Source organism: Eschrichtius robustus, chromosome 9, assembly GCF_028021215.1.
Source record: "Eschrichtius robustus isolate mEscRob2 chromosome 9, mEscRob2.pri, whole genome shotgun sequence".
Classification (NCBI taxonomy): domain Eukaryota; kingdom Metazoa; phylum Chordata; class Mammalia; order Artiodactyla; family Eschrichtiidae; genus Eschrichtius; species Eschrichtius robustus.
In genome coordinates this window covers 110159482-110186237 of record NC_090832.1, presented here as the reverse complement: position 1 = coordinate 110186237, position 26756 = coordinate 110159482, and the positions used below count along the sequence as shown (strand labels likewise).

Genomic DNA, 26756 nt, shown 5'->3' with positions numbered 1-26756 from the left:
TGACTTTCAGTCTGCTTGTGTCCCTAGGTCTGAAGTGGGTCTCTTGTAGACAGCATATATATGGGTCTTGTCTTTGTATCCATTCAGCATGCCTGTGTCTTTTGGTTGGAGCATTTAATCCATTCACATTTAAGGTAATTATCGATATGTATGTTCCTATGACCATTTTCTTAATTGTTTTGGGTTTGATTTTGTAGGTCCTTTTCTTCTCTTGTGTTTCCCACTTAGAGAAGTTCCTTTAGCATTTGTTGTAGAGCTGGTTTGGTGGTGCTGAATTCTCTTAGCTTTTGCTTGTCTGTAAAGTTTTTGATTTCTCCATCAAATCTGAATGAGATCCTTGTTGGGTAGAGTAATCTTGGTTGTAGGTTCTTCCCTTTCATCACTTTAAGTATATCATGCCACTCCCTTCTGGCTTGTAGAGTTTCTGCTGAGAAATCAGCTGTTAACCTTATGGGAGTTCCCTTGTATGTTATTTGTCATTTTTCCCTTGCTGCTTTCAATAATTTTTCTTTTGTCTTTAATTTTTGCCAATTTGATTACTATGTGTCTCGGCGTGTTTCTCCTTGGGTTTATCCTGTATGGGACTCGCTGCACTTCCTGGACTTGGGTGGCTATTTCCTTTCCCATGTTAGGGAAGTTTTCGATTATAATCTCTTCAAGTATTTTCTCAGGTCCTTCCTCTCTCTCTTCTCCTTCTGGGACCCTTATAATGTGAATGTTGTTGTGTTTAAGGTTGTTCCAGAGGTCTCTTAGGCTGTCTTTATTTCTTTTCATTCTTTTTTCTTTAGTCTGTTCCACTGCAGTGAATTCCACCATTCTGTCTTCCAGGTCACTTATCCGTTCTTCTGCCTCAGTTATTCTGCTATTGATTCCTTCTAGTGTAGTTTTCATTTCAGTTATTGTATTGTTCATCTCTGTTTGTTTGTTCTTTAATTCTTCTAGGTCTTCGTTAAACATTTTTTGCATCTTCTTGATCTTTGCCTCCATTCTTATTTCAAGGTCCTGGATCATCTTCACTATCATTATTCTGAATTCTTTTTCTGGAAGGTTGCCTATCTCCACTTCATTTAGCTGTTTTTCTGGGGTTTTATCTTATTCCTTCATCTGGTATGTAGCCCTCTGCCTTTTCATCTTGTCTATCTTTCTGTCAATGTGGTTTTTGTTCCACAGGCTGCAGGATTATAGTTTTTCTTGCTTCTGCTGTCTGCCCTCTGGTGGTTGAGGCTATCTAAGAGGCTTGATGGGAGGCTCTGGTTGTGGGTAGAGCTGACTGTTGCTGTGGTGGTCAGAGCTCAGTAAACCTTTAATCCACTGCTGATGGGTGGGGCTGGGTTCCCCCCCTGTTGGTTGTTTTGTCTGAGGCAACCCAACACTGGAGCCTACCTGGGCTCTTTGGTGGGGCTAATGATAGACTCTGGGAGGGCTCACGCCAAGGAGTACTTCCCAGAACTTCTGCTGCCAATGTCATTGTCCCCACGGTGAAACAGAGCCACCCCCCACCTCTGCCGGAGACCTTCCAAGACTAGCAGGTAGGTCTGGTTCAGTGTCCCCCGGGGTCACTGATCCTTCCCCTGGGTCCTGATGCACACACTATTTTGTGTGCACCTTCCAAGAGTGGGGTCTCTGTTTCCCCCAGTCCTGTTGAAGTTCTGCAATCAATTCTCGGTAGGCTTCAAAGTCTGATTCTCTATGAATTCCTCCTCCCGTTGCCAGACCCCCAGGTTGGGAAGCCTGACGTGGGGCTCAGAACATTCACTCCAGTGGGCGGACTTCTGTGGTATAAGTGTTCACCAGTCTGTGAGTCACCCACCCACCAGTTATGGGATTTGATTTTACTCTGATTGTGCCCCTCCTACCATCTCATTGTGGCTTCTCCTTTGTCTTTCAATGTGGGGTAACTTTTTTGGTGAGTTCCAGTGTCTTCCTGTCGATGATTGTCCAGCAGCTAGTTGTGATTCTGGTGTTCTTGCAAGAGGGAGTGAGAGCACGTTCTTCTACTCCGCCACCTTGGTTCCTCCCTAACGAATCTTTATTCTTTTTTTGTTATATTTTATCCTGTTGGTTTTAGTCTAAAAATCTGAAGAGTAAGTCAAGTCTTGATCCTGGCATGACCACATTGCCAATCATTTTGTCCCTTCTTGTTCAAAAATAATTTTAGATTATAAGTCACTTTATCTTCGGGGAATTGGAATTACTATTAAGGAAAAATAGGACTCTTTCAGGGCCTTGCTTTTGTGGAGGTATCTGAATTTAGACAAGTCCCTCAGCAATCTTTTATCTTGACACTAGGACAACATGTAAATCTGTATTAGGAAAATCTTATTTATCTTTCCTTTCTTCTAGGAGGTCTATAGTAAACTTCTACAATTAAACTGCTTTTGCTTGTTTGGTTAATACCTTTATGAGATATAATTGACACACAATATTATATTAGTTTTAGCTGTACAACATAATGATCAATATATGCATTTATTGTGAAATGATCACCACAAAAAGTCTAGTAAAACTACTTTCTATTTCTTTGCAGTAATTAGCAATAAATTTGAGATTGGTATATTTTCCATGCTCAGTTTAATGGAATTACAGTTCTTCAAATTTGATGTAGTTTGAGAATAGTGAATTACATAGACTTTGGGGGGACAGCCAAAGAGACCTAATTATACATTTAACAGTGTTTCTAAAAGAAAAATATAATGTTTGTTGTATGGAGAATGGAGAGGGAAGAATATGGAAAAAGTACAAATGCCCTCTGTTAGTATCACTCCCTTACCAGATAAATGTTAAGAAAACGTAGACTCAGAGTTGGAGTTTTTACTAATTCAAGTTAATTAACTCACTTACGGTATGCACAATGATATGGTATGGTATTGCAGTAATGCCTGCAATATCCTGATAATAGAGGAAGTTCAATATTGGTTTTATTTATTGTTCCCATGAAGGGAATTATCCAGGATCAACAATAAATGACATAACTAGGATATATCCAAGTTTGATCAAGATCTTAGTGTCTTTTTCAAACACAAAAGAAGTACAGCAGATCATTCCAAAAATAAGGGAAAGAAAGAGGAGCTAGAAATGATAGAAGACTTATAAAGAAATTCAAATGACAGCTGTCATTTCAGCTGTAATAGTGAAAGCTAGAAGATTGTGGAATAGCATTATCATTGTGCTAAAAGAAAATTACTCCTAATTTAGAATTGTTTACTTAGAAAATCTATCTTTCATAAAAAAGTGAATAAGAGGGTGAGGAGATTATCAGAAAAATGAAAAAAATGAAAGATCATACCACATTTAAATTAGGACTTCTAAAATATACACTCAGGAAGAAAGGCCAAGACCCCAGAAGAAATATATAAGAATTAAGAAGTCAGATTTTTACATGAAAAATTCAAACGAATCTAAAAACATATATTGGATAAAGTAGTTTACTCTGTAAGATGGATCAAGCAAGCGAAGTGGATATAATCTTATTATATAACAGTCAATGTTATTCTATACACTTTTAATGGGCTGTTAGAACACACAATTTAAAAAGAAATGTTTTCTAGTATGAATACAAATATATAGGCTGACTATAGGACAAATCTAATATGAGATAGGCAAGCATATCTAGATCTTAAAACATTTAAACATGTATAAATATATTAAGAGATATAACATCTTCATGCACAAGAAGACTATCTTAATTATGTCAATTAACTTTCAATTTGATCTATAATTTCAGTGTAATTTGAATCAATATCCTAAAAGGAATTTACCAAGAAATTTGATAAGATGATTGCAAACTTTGATTGGTTGGCCAGGTGATGGTTGTTATGTTCCCCAGCAAGAAATGGACTGACTTGACCTCACAGATGTCAAGACCCATTACAAAGGTAGAAACAGGACACAGGTTATCCCCACACCAATTAAAGGAGAAAAAGGAGGTCAAACTTAAAAAATAGAGCAGAAGGGCTTCCCTGGTGGTGCAGTGGTTAAGAATCCACCTGCCAATGCAGAGCACACAGGTTTGAGCCCTGGTCCTGGAAGATCCCACATGCTGTGGAGCAACTGGGCCCATGAGCCACAACTGCTGAGCCCGTGCTCTAGAGCCCATGAGCCACAACTATTGAGCCTGTGCACCTAGAGCCCATGCTCTGCAACAAGAGAAGCCAATGCAGTGGGAAGCCCGTGCACCAAAACGAAGAGTAGCCCCCCACTCGCCACAACTAGAGAAAAGCCCGCGCACAGCAACAAAGACCCAACACAGCCAAGAATAAATAAATAAATAAATAAATAATTTAAAAAAAAATAGAGCAGAAGGTTGAGACTACCCTATGGTTAATACTTTTTTATAAACACACACAAACAAAAATGCAAGTGCATATACACAAATAACATTCACATTCAAAATATTAAAGCTAAAAGAAAATATTGATATATTTGATATCTTAATATTAAGAACTTCTAATAATTAAAACACAAAAAAGTTTAAACAGAGTCACAAAATAGAACTTTCAATACGTGTAAACAATAAAAGATTAGTACTTAGGTTGTATATTAAATCACATAAATTATTAAGAAAAGACTTGCAACTCATTAACTTCCGTTTAAATCTTATAACAAAATTCTTACATTATAATACATACTCTAATTTTTTTGCATATGTTTTAAAAGAGAATATTATAGAAGTATATACAGCAAAAGAAAAACACAATCTAATTTATTCATTTGTATTTTCTTTGTTCCCCACAATTAACTTTCATAAAATCAGCTTTGATAGAGAGAAACAGGACAATTTAAAAAGTGGAGACAACAAAAGAAAAAACAAAAAGAAGTGGACTACATTGACTAAAAATCTTCTGCACAGCAAAAGAAGCCATCAAAGAAATGAAAAGGCAAGATAAGGAATCAGAGAAAATTTGCAAACCCTGTATCTGATAAAGGGTTAATAGTAAAAAATATATAACACACCTCTACAACTCTTAGCAACAACAACAACAACAAAATAACCCAATTTAAACAATGAGCAAAATACCTGAATAGACATTTCTCCAAAGAAGACAAACAAATGACCAATACATAAATGAAAAAGTGCTCAACATCACTAATTATCAGGGGAATGCAAATGAAAACCTCAGTGAGATATCACCTCACACCTGTTAAGATGGCTATCATTTAAAAAAAAAAGATAAAAAGTTGGGGCTTCCCTGGTGGTGCAGTGGTTGAGAATCTGCCTGCTAATGCAGGGGACACGGGTTCGAGCCCTGGTCTGTGAAGATCCCGCATGCCACAGAGCAACTAAGCCCATGAGTCACAACTACTGAGCCTGCGCGTCTGGAGCCTGTGCTCCGCAGCAAGAGAGGCCGTGATAGTGAGAGGCCCGGGCACCGCGATGAAGAGTGGCCCCCGCTTGCCGCAACTGGAGAAGGCCCTCGAGCAGAAACGAAGACCCAACACAGCCATAAATAAATAAATAAATAAATTTTTTTTAAAAAAAAAGATAAAAAGAGATGACAGCAGACCAGTGCCCTCAGGAAAACGTGCTTCAGTGAGTATGGAATGGGAGAATTGATCTGTTCAATCTACAGGCATTTTATCACATTGCCTGTGATCCAGAGTAGGGCAATCACTTTTTCCACGTTATTTTAACATTTAGAAGAATGTAATTTATTTAACTATTAATTTACTTCCATATGTAATAGCCACTAAATACAAGGTTACTGCTGTATTTTATCTAATAACCAGCCAAAGAAATAGCAATTTGTTTTAACACAAGGAGGAAAAAGTTAAAATAGTAATAATAATGTTAAAAATAAAATAGAACTTCTGTTTATTCTGATTTATTTAGAAGTCTTTGTATTATAATCACTAGTTTGTTTTATGCACTTGAGTTTGGTAGGTAAATATAGTCATAAAAAATATTACGTCTCTGCCATTAGTATTCCAGAAAGAAAATTGTATTGTCATAAAGCCTCAAGTGTTCCAAAACTTGCTGGGACCAGTCATATCCATAAGCAGGCTTTGGTGAAGGCTGAAAAAGTAGTATAAGTACTGTCCCTAACCATCAACTATAAACATTTGCCCATCAAAGCCAGCATTTTATGAAACTTTAAAGGCCATCATTTTACAAAAGAGTCTTTTGGCCTCTGTTCATTTTTCAAACTTTTTATGGAAGAGGGAAAGTCACATGAGAAGAAATCAAAGCATACCAAATTTGGTTTAGACACTTTAGTCATTGTTTCTGCCTCTAATAAAACACATAGACTACTAGTGAAGCTTATCATCTGTTAAAAGGCAGAATTATTCCCCTCAACAATTATAGAAAAACAAAAAGACTTCAATTACCTACTCGGTCTCTTTGCTCTCATGGTTCTATTGGTTTTTGGTATTCCTTAATATGAGTAAATTATTGCTACTGTTTTAATATGCTCCCAAAATACAAAGAAAAATATCTATGGAGGACAAAGTTTTGAACCAGAAATCACATTTCAAAATTTTACTTGTTTTACTTAGGTACATTTACTAAGTATATTTAAAATTAGCTATGCAATTGTCCTCACTGGTTACAGAGAACATATATATGGCAGAATTAGTTTGCAATTCAAGGTTTTTTAAATGTAAAATTTTCAGTCATTATTCATATATAAAAAGAATGTTTCCCCACCATTTTGAAAGAATAAGTAACCACAGTATTAAACAGTACCTTTGTAATCAAACATATATTTATACAACTAAAGGCTTTGCAACTGACCAAGACAACTGGTCAAAGCAGAGCTTTGTAACTGAAATGCACATTAAATGACATTAGCCATTCGATTTTCTGTGTTTATAAATGTTTAGAACAACACTCTTAGATATAGAGACACCAAAGAAGAAAAACAATCTATAAGTTTATTTATGGTTTACCTTCCTGGCATGAATTACATTTTAGCAGAAAATGTAGAGGATTTTTTTAACATATTTATTGAAGTATAATTGCTTTACAATGGTGTGTTAGTTTCTGCTTTATAACAAAGTGAAACAGCTATACATATACTTATATCCCCATACCTCCTCCCTCTTGTGTCTCCCTCCCATAATGTAGAGGAATTTATATGCATTTAAAGTTGAAAAGGCAGAGAGCAGTTGAAGACATAATATTTCTGCAATGTTCAGACAGATGTGATGGATCCATTATCTATACACACCTAAATTAATACATAACACATCATCTGAATACCAAAGTACTTGAATATTTCTGTGATAGAAACAAAATTCCAAAGCATTTATAGAATTGAGATATATTCCCTAAGGCGTCTCCTCTAAAACATGTAATTGTGTACTGATTCATAAAAAGAGATGGATATGATGAAATATAAAACAGAGACTTTTGATTAAAACATAGAAACATTGTTTTCAAGTACAACAGGATGAATGTGTTTATTTAATACTGTATATTGAAAACAGGTTTTGGTGGCCCAAAAAGAAGATAGGAAAGGACATGGCAAGGGAAGTTTTGGTTCTGAAAGCATAGGGTGAAGAGCACTGGAGAAGTATTTATTTTCTGTGAAAGTGTTTTTGTGGAAAGTAAAGCTAGAATAAAGAAAAACTGAGATAATTCATAGATAATTAGATAAATCTTAAGAACAAGGTTAGATGAGAAAAAGGGAGAAGGAAAATAAAAATAAAATCATTGTGGGGCACAATGAATGGAAAGCAATGGATTGTTAATTTTCTGGCAATTTACTGAGAGGACTGGTGCCCCCAGTCAGTAAGGAGGGAAGTAAGATTTTAAATATAGGAAAAACCTTTGTAATCTCGGTTTGAGTTAGTAGGGCAGGAAGCTGCCAGGGCACAATTTCATCAGTTCATTACATATTAGGTATACAGGAGGAAGGGTGCCCTAAGAAATCTGGGCTTAAATTTGACTGAAATAGGGAGAACTGAAGGAAAGAAGCACAGGAACCCAAAAGAAAAATTTGAAACCATGCAGGAAATTGAGAAATTGATGGGATTTATTTATCCAACGGACAAAAGAAAAATAATTCTAGGGATTAAAATAAACCCCAAGGAATAGTGGAGAAATTAAAAACCTAGACAGAGAGATAAAATGGATAGGCCAGTTTCTAAGGAAAGTACTATGGAAGCACAGAAGGTGGGGGTCATGGTTGGGGACAGGGAAACCTATTTCGTGACTCGGCTGGGCCTGGATGAATGGAAGGGTGAGTCAGTTGGGTGACTGTAAGGATGGAGGGAAGTCTAGTTCAAAGAGAAAGCAAAAGTCGATGCTTTACAATGTGGGGTCCAGCATCAATAGCAGCAGCACAACCTGGGAAGTAATTGGAAATGAGAATTCTCAACTTTGGGTATCAAACGCAGGTCCACTGAATCACGAGCTTTGGAAACGAGGTCCAGCAATCTGTACTCACAAACCCTCCAGTGATTTTGAGCTTGGCTAACATTTGATTACCAATAACACAAGCAAACACCTAGAAACAAAAAAGAACATCTTCCTGTCACATATAATAGAAGTTATTTTTTAATCAGTTATTTTCCTTTCAATTTTGTGCATGTACTTTTTTTTTAACATCTTTATTGGAGTATAATTGCTTTACAATGGTGTGTTAGTTTCTGCTTTATGTGCATGTACTTTTAATTATATATTTTTTAAAAGTGTATGTAATGTTATGAAGACAAAGTTCTCACAAAGTAAAATCCCACATAACTAGGACATAGACCGAGAACTAAAATATTCCCAACAATCCAGGAGCTCTCTTCACACCCCTTCCCACTAATAATCTCCCACCCTAGACTCCCAAAGATAAAGACTCTCCTGAATGTTTATAATTTAGTTTTCTTTTCCTTCATTTGGTCTTTATACAGATGGGATTTTTCACAATGTTCTCTATTCTGTCTAACTTTTTATTTTCATGTGGTTTGTGAGAGTTTACATTTAGCTAAATGCATGATTGTATGCTTTTTAATTGTATATGGTCATTATTTAGACAATTTCTGGCTTGAGACGCTTATGAATGATTCCAGTATAAGCGTTCCTGCACTAGTCTCTTGTGGCTTCTTTATAAGAATATATATATATATATATATATATATATATATATATATATATATGTATACCTATGTATATATATATGTGTATATATGTATACCTACTACATATATGTATACACTATATATAGTGTGTATATACTCTATATAGTTTGCAGTCATGGTTTATATATTTGTTAAATGTTGGTAATTAATAACACATCGTTTCCAAAGGGATTGTGCTAACTTACACTCCTATTAGCATGTATGAAATTTCCCTTTTCTATACAAGCACACAGCACTCTGCAGCTCACCTATTTTTATTACAGCCTCTCTTGCAAATACATAACAGTGTTTTATTTTGGTTTAATTTTTATATCTATATTAACTAATAAGAGTGGGTGTTTTGAATCTTTATTGGTAATTTGATTTTTTGTGTGAAGAACCTATTTAAGTTCTTTTTTGATTGTTTTATGTATATACATATATGTATGTGTATCTAGAGAGTTTTTGTAATATATAATCATAATATATACACATATGTATAATTTACATAGTTTTATTCATTTGTAGGCATTTCTAATATACTCTGCATTTGCTAATTATCAGTGTTAAAAGTGTTTTGTCCCATTCTCTTCCTCAGGTTTCAATTTTAAATGATGTCTTTGAATTAATAGATGTTCTTATTTTTGATGAAATTTTAATGAATTCCACTGTGTCTAAGAAATCTTACTTTCTATATTTTTTATTGTTTTACCTTTCACATTTAAATATACAATCTGAGGGTTCCCTGGTGGTCTAGTGGTTAGGATTTGGCACTTTCACTGCCGGGGTCCGGTTTCAATCCCTGGTCAGGGTACTGAGATCCCACACGCCGCATGGCGTGGACAAAATAAAAAAATAAATAAATAAATCTGATTGGATTGATGGCTATTTTTATGAGATGCGGGGATGGGGGTTAGGAGGTTGTGTGTGTGTGTGTGTGTGTGTGTGTGAGAATATATAATTATTTCCACAAAATTTATTGAAATGACCATTCATAGAACCATTTAACTTCAATGTCCCTCAGATTTATAGAATCTTATTTCTATTGATGTGATATTATATTCATAGATTTTCTAAACATTTTCAATCTTAAAAAAGGCCTAACTCGATTGTATTTTATTACTACTACTCTTCAATAATAATGAAGTTTAATTGTTCATATTTCACTTAAGATTCTTCCATCTTTAGGCACGTGACTGAAATTTAACGTTGTGCTCCATACGGTATTTGCCTTCAAGTTCAGAATAGCTTTCTGAGATGAGATTGGGAGATTCACATTTTTTCTGTGCTTTAGAAATGTGCTATCTAAACAGAGCCACAAGCCACCTATGGCAATAAGTGCAAAAGACACACTTTCCCACTTTAGTTTTCAAAGGCGCAGTATAAAAAATGTAAAATATGATGTTGATAATATCTTATTTGGATGATGGTTGAAATAACTGTATTTAGGATTTATTGGGGTAAATTAAGTGTATTATTAAAATTAATTTCACTTGCTTTGTTATATTTTTAAGTGTGGCTACTAGAAAATTTCAAATTTCATTTGATATTTCTTTGAACAGGGCTGTTCTAGAACATAATGAGTCTAATTCTACAATTTTGACAGACTTTAAAAATTCAGAAAATTCAGGCTAGGTGTCCTTTTAGATAATTCTCTGATTATTTTCTTTACAGATTATATACTATGCTATCGGTATATTCAGCCATTCTATATCCATCTGTGATGATTTTGGTACATTGGTTTTTCAGTTTTCAGGTTTTCCTAGCATAGAATTGTTAACTATTTTATTATACTTTATTATCCTTTCACTACATATAATCAAATATACATATATAACCATTTTAATATTCTTAATGTCAAGTAGACATATTCTCTCACTTTTTTTAAGAATTACTAAAAGGTTGGCTTTAATTTTTCTTTTTTAAAAAATCTCATTTTATGAATCATGATTTGTAGACTTCTATTGTATTTTCCTTCTAGCAGTATCTCTGCTCCACAGACTGGTGATTGCCCTATTTTTTAACTCTCCTTTTGAAATACTGACTCTTCACATGTGTAATTTCATTTCTCTGCTTTCTCAGTTTATCAGAGAAACGTCTAAGTTTGTTTGTTATTTGCGTGTTGAGGTGCATTCATTCAGAGATTAAACAGATCTCTGTTCAAATCTTTAAGGCTTTGATTAAACATGAAAATGAAATTAGATTTATAAAGGCTTTACTCTCCTACCTAATTGGAGGTACACTAATTGTGATCTTGAGGTAGACACTTTTAGAATTAGTGACAGATATTCTTTCCTTTACTTTTTATTAATATCAATTTTTTGTTGCTCAAAAGCAGTTCTCTAATTGGAAAGGTAGTTTCTCTATAGAAAATGAATTAAATGAATTAATTAAAATTTAATTTAAGTTAATTTAAATTAAAATGAATTAAATGGATTAATCAATTAAAATGAATTACATTAATGAATTAATTAATTTAATTAATGTGTTTCAACATATAACTTTGGGGGGCATAAACATTCAGTGTACAATAATGAGATAATGACCAAGTCTACAATATAAAATTGCTAAATTAATACTAATAAAGTGCTTTAAAGAACTGTCCATTTTTATCAAAGAAATTAAAGCAAAAGAACACAGTCATTCTCAGGCATTTGCATATAGTCTATAGCTGCTTCCATGATACAACAGCAGAATTCAGTGGTTCAAGAGATGTTATGACCCTCAAAGTCTAAAATAATTACTGTCTGGCTTTTTAGTCAAAAATAATGCAGATATTTGCTGTAAAGGAAAATATTAAGTATTCAGCTCCTTGCAATAGGTTGTGGGTTCAATCCTGGGAATCTGAGTAGAACAGAGTAGTGAGAGCCACACTTTAGGAACTTAAAATTAATATGTTTAACTGTTAAAATTTCATGCCATGCATGGCTGAAACTGAATTAATAACATGAGAGTAAGAGTACTTAAATGGTATTTGTTAAAGCATGCATAAAATTAATAACTTAAATAGTTCCTTTCATTTATCTGAAACAGCTAAATATCAACCTTTTACACAATGACTTTTAACATGGATGAATATTAAATATTTGCATCAAATATCCTTTCTTATTTTGAAGCAGTTCTTCATCTTGACAAAGTCTTAAAGCTGTAATAAACAGGAGTCAGCAAATTAGCTGTCGTTCTTCAGTTTTCTTACCTATCCTTAGAGTATAATAGCTTCGTTCTTACATGAAAGTAGACTAAAATGAATTTATATGACTAAAATGTTCAACTAACTGCTGTGCATTATTTTATACAGAATTGCTTTAGAAACTTTTGACACTTCATAAGAGGACTGACCAAAAGAACTTACTGAAATCATGATAAAACATTGCAATCTAAAATGATCTTCCATTTATTGTGATTTTTATGGATATATGCACCTTATTAGGATAGTGGAGATAGTTTGCTTTATAGAAACCCCATTATGATCTCTATTAAAGTAAAATTTACTTAGATTGATTTAATAAGATTGCTGCTTAATGTCTTAGTTTAAATTATTTGTGTTATGTGTGTTATATGTGCATGGCTGTATAAGTATTTTGCTAAGTCTAAAATGAAAAGATGCATCACCCACTTTTGCATTTACCCTCCAGTAATTATTTTTACATTGAACAGGCTTTTTTTAATGCTCCATATTTTGCTATAAAGGGGGTTATTTTCACATAGGGACTCATGCAAACACTTTAATACATTGAAGAAATAGAAAGAGAACAAATATATTCTAGGCTGTACCAAACCATGCTCACAAATAGTCATAGTTCATTTTTATTCTTAATATTGCTCCCCAATATTTTCATTCTTTTATTTGCATGCAGATAGTCTCTAGTGTATTTATTTCATTTATTATCTTATCAAAAGCAGTTAATAGCAACTGAATCATTCTACTAAGTTTGTGTTTTCCAACTTCTTCTGCTATAGCTGTTGAATAAGCAGGCATTTCAAGTCCTCTCAAATTATGTCAGGTGATACTTCGTAACGTTGGTCATCACCTTTTCAGCCTTCACATTTCCTTGCTGCCCACCACTCATTAAACCAATACCACAAGTTTTAAGTTCCCATAATGGCAAAATCTTAGTTTTGGTAAAATATTCTGTAGTTGTCATGTTAGGCTAGATTACATTAACTCAACAAATACACCTTAACCCAATGATTTTCTCACGCAAAGTCATCGGAAATCCGTTGCCTCTGCACGGTAGACCTTTCCCAAGTAGTGACTCAGGAATCCAAGCTTCTGGAATATTTTAGAGTCACCAAATGGAACATGTGGCTTCCAAGTGGCTAGAGCAAAAAGGATGAGAGATGGAAAGGCTTTGACCTGGACCGAACACCCAGAATTTCTATTAGGATTTCATTGGCTAGAACATGTATGACATATAAAGATGGCTTCGAAGCCTTTGGAATAACAGATGAGCTTTACTGTCTCCACCACATAGTTCCAAAAATCATGGCTGTCTTTAGCGAGATGTCAGCTGGCAATCTGACTGCTGACTACTTCCTCAGTATCTCGTGGGTCACTTCTGCCCACTTTGGTTCTGTGCCCTCATCCTCTGCTACTTCACACCAACTTTGTATAAGTGTTTGTTTTAAATTTCCAATGGGAAAGCTAAGTCCATAGAACTAAGAGCCTCTGAAGGGCATTATAAGTGGAAAAATAAAAGCCAATTTCAAAAAGCCACATGTTGTATGACTCTACTTATGTAATATGATTGAAATGACAAAACTATAGAGATGGAGAAAAAATTAATGGTTGCCAGTAGCTAAAAATAGCAGGGAAAATAGGGGCAAGTGAGACTATGAAGGAGCAGCATAAGGGAAATCTTTGTGGTGATGAAATAGTTCTGTATGTTGAAGGTGGTGGTGGTTACCTGAATCTACACATGTGATAAATGACATAGAACCATAACCACACATTGTACTAATGTTGATTTGCTGGTTTTGATACTATATTATAGTTCTATAAGATGTATCTGTACCCAAGACTTCTTGGTACTATCTTTGCAACTTTATGTGAATTATTTCAAAATAAGTGCTGAAAAATGAACATTTCACTGTTAACTACTTTATCCTGTGGATTACATTGGAAACTGCCACTACAGATATCCACAGAGATATATTTATAAATTGGGAAAATTTTGTTTGTTTGTACAAGAAGCCAAAGTAATGTTTTATTATTTTTATGTCTTTTTATATTTTACATATGATGTATCCTAGATTGGGGATATTGGACTAATGCTAATAATGAAGTAATATATGAGTCTTCTACCCTTTTTTACAGAACTAATCTAGTGGGCATGTGTTGTGGTGAATTATAATAGGGTTAGGTGGAATTCACATATTTTTATTATTAATCTGACATTAATTAACCAACTGTGTGACATGTTGCAAGTTGCTCAACCTCTAGCAAAATTAGTTTTATACTTAAAAAAATTCAACTATAAAACTGGATAGTAATGGCCTTTTATAAATTCCAAGTTTGTCTTTAAGGATTTTATCAAATTGTATGCATATAAGTGCTATGGAAATGCCAAGCATTACATAAATATGAGGTAGGGTCATTCAACCAGTTTCTTACTATGTAGCCAATTAACACTGATGTCTTAAATATAATTAAATGTTATTTCTTACAAATATTTAATAGGATAATATGTTAATATATCACAGCACTGAGAAATGCTTGTTCTTTCTTCTTCATGTGCTCAAAATAGAAGTTGAGTTATTTTAATATAATAATGCCAGTGGTGTGGTCACTCAACATTTTATACTGCTATTATGCCTTTATATTTTAGAATTTGGCACACAATTCAAACTTCAAATCAATTAACAGCATATCTTCTTCTAAGTGTGTGTTGTTTTTTTCTTGTTTTTTTTGTTTTTGGTTTGTATGCTCTTGCTAAGTAACTTAATTCTCTGTAGCTAAATGTTTCTTGATTCTCTTGTTCACATAATAATGAATGTGTTTTATATGAAGATTTTTTAATGAACCTGTTGTATACTGTTGGTCTTTGGTTATATAGTGATTGGTTGACAAGGTTTGTGAACTTGAAGTACAAATATGTTTTTTATTAAACTTCAGTAGATAATTTCTGGAGGCCAGGTGTGCCATTTTTAGTAGGAAGTCAAATATTTCCCTTTTCAGCTCTCCCCAGCAAGTATGAATTGTCCAAAGACCTATTCATTACCCAAAAAGGAGTAAAAGAGTAAATTGTGCTTTTGAAATCCAGGATTTAACAGATACGGCAAGGATGTCAGGCCAGTACCGTGGGTACTTTTTATTACCAGTAGCAGGTGCCTAATGGCAACGTGCTAAACAGAATCCGACAAACACCTCAGCTCAGCAACGAAACAGACGTTGATTCCGGTCTCATGGAAGCTGCAGTGGAACTACCAGCCTTGGACCTTAACATCAGTACTTTATTTGTTCTTTTTGCATGATCTCAGGGTGGGGACTAGAGGCAGGCAAGTGCCTTTCTTAGGGCACAGACTTTCAGGAAGTGCCCACTCTCACGTTGCATCCAGTGCCAAACATTCGAGTACTCAGCTCTGCTGTTGATAGGCATTATATAAACAAATGATCATGGCCACAGAACCAGCCTCAATAAATCTGAAGGAATTAAAATTATATGATAACACACTCTCCAAATGTAACAGAATTAAATGAGAAATTGACAGCAGAAAAATTCTGAGAAAACTTCAAATATCTGGAAATTAAACAAATTTCTAAAATAACCCGAGTCAAAGAAAAAATTACAATTGAATACAAACATACACAGTATATCAAAATTTATGAAACATAGTTAAAACAAGGTTTACAGGTAATTTTAACATTCTAAATTCCTACATTAAAAAAGAAAAAGGTCTTAAATCAATATTCTAAGCTTCTACCTTAACTAGAGAAAGAAGAGAAACTGAACCCAAAACACACAAAAGAAAGGAAGTGGTAATATTAGGGAAAAATTGTTAAAACCGATAAGAAAAACTGATGAAACAAAACATTGGTTTTTGAGAAAAAGAAAACTGACATCTCTTTAGTCGGACTGACCAAGAAATAAACAAGGAAGACACAAATTAACAAAACCAGAATTTAAAGTGGGGACATAGATAATGATCATTCAAAATTAAAAGGATTATAAGGAAATACCATGGACTCCATTATGCCAAGAAATTAGACTATTTAAATGAAATGGACACATTTCTGGAAAGACACAAATTACAAAAATTGTCTCAAGAAGAAATAGAAAATTGATACAGACTTGCTAAATATTTAATCATAATCCTTATGAAATGTTCAAAAAATTGAAGGAAAGGGGAGACTTTCGAACACATCTTATGAGACCAATATTACCTTTATACCAAAACTAGGCAAAAAACAAGTAAGAGAACCACTTATGAATATACATTGAAAATCCCCAACAAAATATGAGCACAACAAATCCAGAAACACAAAAAGCATGTTTTTGTACTCTAAAAAAGTAGAATTTTCTCCAAGAATGCAAGACTGTTTTAACATCTAAAAATAAATTAATGTTACTAGAATGAAGGACAAAACCACATAAAACCAGGACAAAAACCATTTGACAAAATCCAACACACATTCATTATAAAAACTCTAAAACAGCTTAGAAAAAGAACAAAACTCTCTCGGCCTGATAAAAAGCATCTATGACAATTGTCCAGTTAATATCATCCTAATGAAGTGGTGGTGGCAGATTTTCCCCTAAGAACGAGAACAGCACAGAGATATCCACTTTCACTATCTAGGCAATGTTGTACAGGATGTTGCAGACTTGGGTAGGGAGAAAAAAGGTAGAAAAACATTCAGATTAAAAAGGAAGAAGTAAAACTACCTTTATTAACAGAAGTCATAATCTCTTATGTAGAAAATACTAAGAAATGCAAAAAAAGAACTACCAGACTTGTGACTGAGTTTATAAAGCTTGCAGGATACAAGATAAAATGCAAAAGTTAATTGTATTTTGATATACTAGCAACAAAATTTCAAAAATTAAATTAAAAAACATTTCCCTTTATAATAGTATCAAAAGAATAAAATGCTTAGGTATAAATTTAATTAATTAAATACAAGACTTTAACTGAAAACTACACAATATTGGGAGAGAGATGAAAGAATATCTAAACAAATGGAGAGATATTGCATATTCATTGACTGGAACGCCATATTTTTGAGATGTTAATTCTTCCCAGTTTAACCTATTGATTCATTGAAATCCCTGTCAATATCCCAGGAGGCTTTTCTGAAGAAATTGACTAGCTTATACAAAACTTTATATGGACTGAAAATTTTAAAAAAAAGGAAAAAGTTTGATGATGGCCAAATTTCAAAACTTACTATCAATCTGCATTGATCCAGGCAGTGTGTTATTGCATATGGACAAGTATATAGGCTTATGAGAAGGAATTGAGAGTCCAGAAGTGAACTCATGTTTATGATCACTTGTTTTTCCACAATAGTGAAAAAGGTAATTAAATGGAAAAAGAACAGTCTTCTCAAAAAAATGTTGCCTGGACAATTATATATCAACATGTAAAAAATCATATATATATAAAATAACATGTTATTCATATATATGAAATAAAATATCCTTATCTCACATCATGCAAAAAATCAAATGGATCAGAGATCTAAATGAACTAAATTGATAATAATGTCTAATAAATCATAAGAGAAAATCTTTATACTATTGGTTAGACAGACTTTTTAGATATTATAAAAAAACCATGATATATAAAAGTTACAAGTTGGACTTAATAAAGTGAAAGACAAATTTGATAATTTAGACTTAATTAAATAAATAAAAACTTTTCCTATCCAAAAGTCACTAACTGAGAAAATGAAAGGTCAAGGCAACACAAGGAGAAAATATTTGCAAGTCACATATATCAAACAGAATTGTATTCAGAATATGAAAAGAACACTCACTACTCAATAATAAGAAAACAAATAACACAATTTAAAATATTCTCTATATATGAAGGTAAATTTCATTAAGGAAGACATACAAATGGTTAATAAACATATGAGAAGATACTCAAAATCTTTATTCTTATGAAAATGCAAATTGAATTGAGATACTATTTCACAACCACTAGAAGAACTATAATAAAGAAAATGGACAATATCAAAATGTTGGCAAGAATGTGAGAAACAGGAACTCTCACAGATTGATGGTGTGACTGAAAAATGACACAGCTACCTTGCAAAACAGTTTGGCAGTTTCTTAAAAAGTTACACATAAATTTACACCTCAGCAATTTGACTGTCAGGAATCTGTGCAAGAGCTACTAAAGTATATATCCACTCAAATACTTGTGAGTGAATTAATTGCTCATAAAAGTTAGTTGCTAAGAGAGTAGATCTTAAAAGTTCTCATCACGAGAAAAAAAAACAAACAAACCAGTAACTGTGTGGGGTGATGAATGTTAACTAGACCTATTGTGATGATGATCTCACAATATATAGATACATTTAATCATTATGCTGTACACCTGAGACTAACAATGTTATGAGTCAATTATATCTCAATAAAAATGTTAAAAAGTAGAAACAACTGAAATGTTTACCAACTTGTGAATGAATAAACAAAATATTATATATATTTTGAATTGCTCTTTGGCAATAAAGAGTAAAAGTAGTGATGCATGCATGAAAAATCCTCAAATATTTTATTCTAAGGAAAGAAGCCAATCACAAAAGACAATGTATTGTACCACTCTATTTATATGAAATGCCCAGAAAAAGCAAATCTGTAGAGACAGAAAGATTAATGGCTGCCTGGGGCTGGATTTGGGGACAAAGAGTGACCATAAAAAAGCTCTTTTCTGGTAATGGAGATGTGCTGAAACGGGGTAGTGCTGACGGTCCAATAGCTATATACATTTGCAAAAATTATTGATTTATAGATTTGCACTGGGTGAATTCTATGATATGTAAATTATACCATGATAAACGTGTTTAAGAAGATTTCATGAACTCTAGAGACTTTTTCTATACCAAGTTTTTGTACATGCCTATGTTCATATTTTCTTTCTGTGTGTGTGTCATCTTTTAAGGTCCATTCTGTGAGGAGTCAATGGAACATTGTGTTTCTCAATCTTGTTGGAAAGGAGAAATTAGTCAAAATAAAAGCTCAGCTTACATTTTGGAATGCACAGAAGGATTTCTCAATCAAAACTGTGAAACCAATGTCAATGAGTGTTCACCAAAACCATGTCAGAATGGTACTGACTGCATTGATATTCCAAAGGTAAGTCTGAATCTAACATATAAGGGAGTGGCTTTAAAATATATTTTACCAGTACTAAGCTGTTTGAAAAGTACAAATAATTAAACTTCTAATTAACATATTGCAATTTTCAAACTCAGGAACATCAGAAAATGTATTTAACTTGCTGATTTTCATTGTTCCCATTTTAAATAGAAACCCCAATCTCAAATATACTCTTCAATTTTATTTTTTGTTATTCTGACAGAACTCTCCTTTATGAACGATGTAATTTTGTAAACTTTTCATTTTTAGTTATTTAAAAATATTTTCTTTATTATTTGATTATTTTATATTATTGTATTTTAACATTTCATTTAATATTTAAATAAATAAGACTAGGAAATAATTTAGTAGTTCCCACAAATGACAATCTTTCATTTTGGTAAGATTCATATTTGAATTCATAATATGAATTAATATTCATACCTTAAAGATTTCCCCACTTACATGTCCAGGGGTCAATGCTGGTTGTCAACCACATCCTCAGCTGGAACTATCAGCCATAATCCTAAATAAAACTCCTCTGTGTGGCTTGTGCGTCCTCACAGCATGGTGGCTGGGTTCCCAGTATTCCCAGATAACCAGACTCTGTATGGCCTTTTTAAACCTAGCCTTGAAAGTCACAGAGCATCCTTTCCCTATAGTCACAGCTTGCTTACACTCAAGGGGGTAAATATAGCCCCAATTCTCAATTAGGGGAAAGTTGAAATAAAGTAGTAGGAAGAGTGTGTGAAATGGGAAACAATGTTGGGACGTTTTGGAAAATAGAATCTTCCACATTGTTGCACTGAGTGAGAACTTCTACTACCTGCTTATGAAAATAATTTCCATCTCTCCCCATGTAAGAATCCTTTCATTATCTTTGAAATATACGGATTTTTTTTTTTATAAAAAATACTTTTTAATCTTTTCTAGGATATCATGTGCATGTTTTCACCAATATGTACAGTCAAGTTTTGTAAGCAACTTCAAACACCACTGGAGTCTTGTCCTTGCAAGATTAATGCCACAAGTATGAAATATGAGAAAGATTATCATTGCAGGTATAATTAACTTCCTATTTTTAAACAAAAATATATAAATTTTAAATCCTGTGGACAAAAATAAAACAATGTTCTGTTTTAAGCTTAAAAAATTTTAATGGCTTATTATATTTTATTTCCAGTTAAAGTAGAAAAATCTTAATGTGTTTTTTTATGAAATGTTTAAATGTTCTGGCATTGGTTTTAAATAAATATTGGAGCAATTCTTAATCATAATTTGGGCATACCATCCTAAAACATCTATTCTGTTTTGTAATGAAGATGTTTAGGATAGCTGGATAATATTTGAAGATCTAGAAGGAAGAAATAATGTAAGTGCCCACAGTATTATTTATACTGTACACACACAACTTTGCTATTATTGTTTGAAAGTATAGACCCATTGTCTCTTCCTGCAATTCACAGACCTCAGCTGAGAGCTTTCCTTTAGGATCTTTAGGCAAAGTTTTAGCAAACAGTGCCTTATTTAAATAAAGACTTGCTAAAAATTACCGATTTGTAAATGACAGAAGTGACTTAGTTATCTGGGCCTATCACTTTAGACCATTTTAAATAGCTTTATAGTTACTTTCTCGCACCATCAAGAAGTGCAATTTGTACTCTTCACACTTGCTTGACTTTTATCTTGCTAGACTTTTATTTGCTTAAAGAAAGTTCTGTTAGGCATTACTGAAGGGCAGTAAACAAGCTCAGAACTTTTAGAATAGCCATAAAAACAGAAAATTAAAAGCTGTGGTACGGACTGAGTGAACTGATGAGGATGATTATGATTTTTGTGACTTTCTGTTTGAATAAAAAAATAAATAAATAAAATAAAAAAATAAAAGCTGTGGTACAGGAAAACCTTAAAAGCACACTGAAAAAAAACCCTGCACGTATATCACAGATGCATGTGCATTGTAGATGTAAAGTGGACACTATTTTCATCAATTTCAAAAAAAAAAATCTAAATGCAAATTTAAAAAACATATTAAGCTTTTAAAATTTGACATTTTCAAAAGCAAATGAAGAAAAACCTCCTCAATATATCAAGATCTTAGAACATCCAACCCATCAAGTCAAATCTGTGGATGCATTCAATCTTATATTAACTACCTATAAATCCAGCTATTATCCTTTTAACAATATTGGCTTTTTAATTTATAATTTCTAGTTCTGAGCCTTATAGGACTCGTATATTTGTGAGTCTACTTAGAAAAGTGATCAACTTTAAAAATATGGATACCATTATATAAATGTAGGTAAATATGCATTCATATATGTTTATTTTTTTATCAAGTATGATGCTTTTATTGGTTTTTATTATTAGCATTACTCTAGTTGTCTAGAAGGCTTTGTTTTAAACTTTATCATCAAAGGGAAAACTAGATAACTAGAGGCATTGTTGTCATCCCTCAGTTTACTGTTATATTATTAATTAATATATTTAATTTTAAAATGATGGAGTTTGATCTTGAATGCTTTGTAAAGCATATTTTAGATAGGATGAAAGTTATAGAAATTCAAGTTAGGTTTCCCTAGGATAGATGAAATATGTCAAATAGGTAATTAGTTGCAACAACTTTGAAGTAAACTTACTCATTATATTAATATGAGCCACTGTATGCATTCTAATTGTTGAGATCGCCCACGTTCTTTAAAAATTTACATTGAGCACAATATACATTGTGCTCGCTCCTCTTGAATCTACTTAATTAAAAACATTGTTCCCTCTATTGATTAAATTAGACTACCGATTAAAAGAGTCTGAAAGATAAGAAAAGTGACAGGAGAGTAAAAATAAAACTTCTTCACAGGGCAGAAATAACACAGACTAATCTCAATGATGAGTGAAAACCCAAGCCTCAGAAATCAGTAAGAATGTGGGGAACACAAAACAGTTTCCAGCCCCCAGTTTCTCCCACCCCCAAACTCACCAAAGATAGTGCAAAAAAGTTGCTAACTCTGACTCACATGAAGTAAAGGTCATATGATCAATATAAACTAATAAAACATGAAGTTGAAACAATGAAAAAAATAGTCTTGAAAACGATTTTTCTTTTCTCAAAGGAGATTAAGGGAATCACTGAAAATAATGAGAAAATCAAACACCCTTTGACTTAAATGCCTTTAGTTAAAAATTTATCTGCGCATTGTTATCTTAGAAGGTATGTGTTTCTGGAACAGTGATTCTCACAGTAGCTGTACCAGACTTTAGCTGCATTAGAAACTCCTGAAGGGCTGTTTAAAACACAGATCGTTTTTCCCTGCCCCTAGAGTTTCCAATTCAGTCAGTCTGGGGTGGGGAATGCAAATGTGCATTTCTACAAAATTCTCCAGAGATGCTGAGCTGAGTTCAAACAGCATCAATGCAGAAAATCCTCCTACACCTTTTCCCCTACTTCATCCACACATCTCAACCCAAGCTTTTACTTTTTTATTATGAATCTGGGGGAAAAAAGTGTGGAGTTGGAAAGGAGTAAAATGAAGAGAGGAGAACAGAAAGGTGATGATGCTATCAATTTCTCTACTTGAACGTATGGACTAGGTCTAAATTACTATGATCAGATGAGAGAGGAAATAAAATTACTTCCTGAGAATCCTCTGGCTTCTTGAGATGTCCATGGTAAATGGTGATAAGAGGTTCACCTTGATGGCCTTGAAGTTAGATCCTAGTGGGGCAAATGCGAGCGTTGGCAAGGAGTTAGGGGTGTGAGGGCTTGTCAGGAGCTCAGTGGACAGCCCGGAAGCTCCTCCAAAGGCGGTGTTGAAGCTGCAGTCTCTGGGGCCCCCTTTCCCTATGTGAGAGGTGATGTCCAGGGCACTGCCCAGCACAGCTCCAGTGAGGCCTTCCAGGTCCTGATTAGCTCTCTGCTGGAGGCTGGGGGCTGAAGGTGCAGGGCAGTGGAGGGCAGGGCATCACAACTGGAGAGAGCAGTACTCTGCATTCTCTGCTACACACCAGGGATGGGAGTGCTTGTACCACCAGACCACACGAGGGCTTTGAAGAGTGTCAGGACCCACCTTTCCGATACTGCCATCACAAACAATCACACAATCACACACAAACACGAGTACACACGCAGAGATACACACACGTACCTATTTTAATATTTACTGAATGCAGTGACTCTAATATTGTCTAATGTAAAGGTGATTGCGTTCTGAATATTCAGAATAAAATGAAGAAACACGAATCAGGAAATAGAGAGTAATGCAACCAGCTGGTGTCTTTCTCTTACATCAATTTTTTTTTTTCCAACCTGAAAATCAATTGTTTAAAAAATACTTATTGAGAGTTATCTTTGTAAAAGACACCATAAACTAGATAATAATAAGTACTATGTCTTTAAAAAAATCAGAAATTATGCTATATATACATATTTTTGCTTTCTAAACTTTTTATTTTCTCCACTCAAATTCTAAGATATTTCATGGGATAATAATGTTCTATTTTATTCTCTCAGCTTGTTTTTTGTTTTGTTTTGTTTTGTTTTTTTCCTGTTTCCTATTCAGAGTTGCATTTATAGCTTGCACTGCTTAAGTGTCAATTCAGTGTATTAACATACTTTCTTTTTTTCTCACATCAGTTTCAGCATTTCATTTGTCTGTATGATGTCTCTCCACATCAACCGTGGGTGGGGTTAGGGTTTTCAGTGTCTGTCACAAGTAAACCTAATTAAGCATGCACTGTGACTTTGAAATAGAACATTGTAACACAGAAATATATAGGTCAACATGTTTCCTTTCAACAAATAATAAAGTTATATTTTCACATTAATTTTGAAAAATCCTTTTAAAAATAGCAATCACACATTTGGATGAGGAACTTGGTCACCCAATAATTCCGAACTAACAGGGAACCTCAATCTCTTGGAGTTAATTATCTTGAAAACTAGGTTGCTACATTTTTCTTTCCTTGAAATCAATAGCCATATTTATAAGGCTAACCTTCCCTTTTGAATAAATCATTCTGAAATTTAACATGGTAAAAATGTTTGTTAAAGTTTAACCACAGTATTCAAATTTCAGATTATGGTTATGAACTCTATTCCAACTGAAGATATCTGGGACATTGTTGACATTTCTTCGTCAAGAGGACCTTCTGCTCTATTCATATAATTTTATATTTTCAGGGACTGTTATAGTTGACAGAAGTCATCCTTAAATCTGGCCCCCTATGTGCTTCATTTTGAGAATATATGTATAATTTCTTCTCTTAGTCCTGAACCTATTAATTTTCCTGTGAATAATAACTAATAAAACATAATGACAGAAGTTAGTACAGAACTATGTACATAAAGGTTGAATTAGTATCCTGTAACCTCCAAGTCTTCCAGCTCATACCTGATCAAATCAATCTTAGCCCCACACTGCTCTGTACAGCCTCTAACACTTCAATATCCAATATTCTCTGCTGTGCCCTCGGGATCTCATTTGTCAGCAGCAAATTCTCCAACACCACACTCTCTTTATATACCTTCCTTTCTTTTTCTGGTTGAAACCTGGAGTCTTCTTTGGTGGCTCTATCCATTCACCCACAACCTGCATACATCTGTTGAGGAACTGGGTATGTATCCAGACCAGTTTTCTTTCCCCTCAAAAGCCTGTCTATTTTTAGCACATAGCTATTCTGTAGATCATTCTCTCCCTGTTTCTCTGTCCCCAGGCTCCTTTCAAGCATCTCCTCTTCTCTGAGGTCCTGTCCATCCCCCACTATGGCTCTAGCATCTGGCTTGTGTCCTTCTCTCTACAACTATTGTCATCTTTCTTGATGACTTCAGCATCCATCTTGGGAATCCACCCACCTGGTTGCTTAAATCCTTTGACGATTATTTTATAATTTTTTTCCTCCTCCATCTAATCTTAACCCATTTCCCATGGTCATGTCTTATGATTCATTGTGAACTGTTAACTGCACACCCTACAAGACTTGATTTAAATGTTTGCACTCTCTGATCATCGTATCATGTATTTAAGAATGCTATTTAAGTCCTTCATTTCCCTGACATCAGGTTGAGTTATGAGGATGTCATTTTCCTTGTGAATGAGATTCTGGAGTTTCTCTTAGATTTCAAGCCATGGGGGTGGGAAGGGTAGGGGGAGTGGAGGCATATGATGATTGATTACCTGAAACTCAACAGGAAGACTTTCTCATTGTGGGTTTCCTCTGCCTTTGGGGTAAACTTCCCTGGACCAAGGGTCACAGATGGTGTTTTGGGGCTTCCTTCTTGGTTTGTAATGATAGTGCTAACATTTTGGGCCAATTTTTCATGATCAGTAAGCCCTGGATTGTTTAGAAACATCTTTCTCAGAGATTCTGTTGCCTAATCTTCATCTAGCAGTCTGTCAACCCGGTCTCATTAATGACTGAATATTAGTTCTTCATTTAATTCATAACCCTGACTCTCATCTTTTAAAACCATACTCCAAAATAATACAAATACAAGTGAGTGTATTGATAGCTAGTCTTGGCCAATTTAATTCATTCCCACTCAAAAGGAAAATTAAAACATGATAGCCATAACTCATCACAATTTTAGGATATTTTGTTGCTTCCCTCTTTCTGCCATCCACATCCCGATTAGTAAAAGGTGAACATGATACCTTTCATAACAAAGTGGTACTTGGAATGATTTCTGGATCTCTGGTTAGTTCCTCAGGATAAAAGAAGCAAGGTAAGCATATCTTCACAGGTTTCATCAGTGGAATAGAAGAGTACAAAACATTTAAAGTTAAATAATACTTTAATAACAGCTCTAAAACTAGTCATATGACCAAAGCAACTGACTTAACTTTTTTGAATATGTTTCCTCATTTATATCATGGTGGTAATAATTAATATCACACAATAATTATGAAAATTGAATTAGAAAATAATAAATTTGTGAAAATAATTAACCTAGTGGCTGGCACATTATAGATGTTAAAAAAAATGCATGGTTATTCCTGATGGATGAAGGTATGATTTAATTCTCAAGGTGAGAGTGCAAAACTGAGCCTCAAACAGCAGGAAAGGTGAACTACTGAAGTGTTTTACTGATGCTATTTTGGTTGGACTCTGCCAATATGGCCTTTGGTTCTTTTATGAAATTATACAGTGTACTTAATAAATGTAAAATAATGACTATATGGTACAATTCATTTTATTATTAACTCAGCTTGTAACAACTTCGTTTTAACAAGTATAATTTTTGGTCATAATTCTCTAGTGTGTACTTTAGAGAGACACATTATCATTTGATTTGGTGCCCAATTCACTTGGTAACAGAAGTTTACTAAATGTGATTTAAAAGACTGGAATATTTCTCATGAATTAATGAGAGTGAAGTCAAAGAAAGCCTGAACACCACTGGGT

General features: G+C 33.8%; 1 protein-coding gene across 1 annotated transcript in view; it reads left to right on the top strand.

Moving 5' to 3' along the window:
• Nucleotides 1–26756, top strand: part of EYS (eyes shut homolog) — a 1820808-nt gene that overhangs the window by 82545 nt on the left and 1711507 nt on the right. Inside the window, exons 3-4 of the mRNA XM_068550856.1 lie at nt 19162–19355; nt 20292–20419. Coding sequence (XP_068406957.1) covers nt 19162–19355; nt 20292–20419 — 322 coding nt within the window. The remainder of the gene's footprint in view (nt 1–19161; nt 19356–20291; nt 20420–26756) is intronic.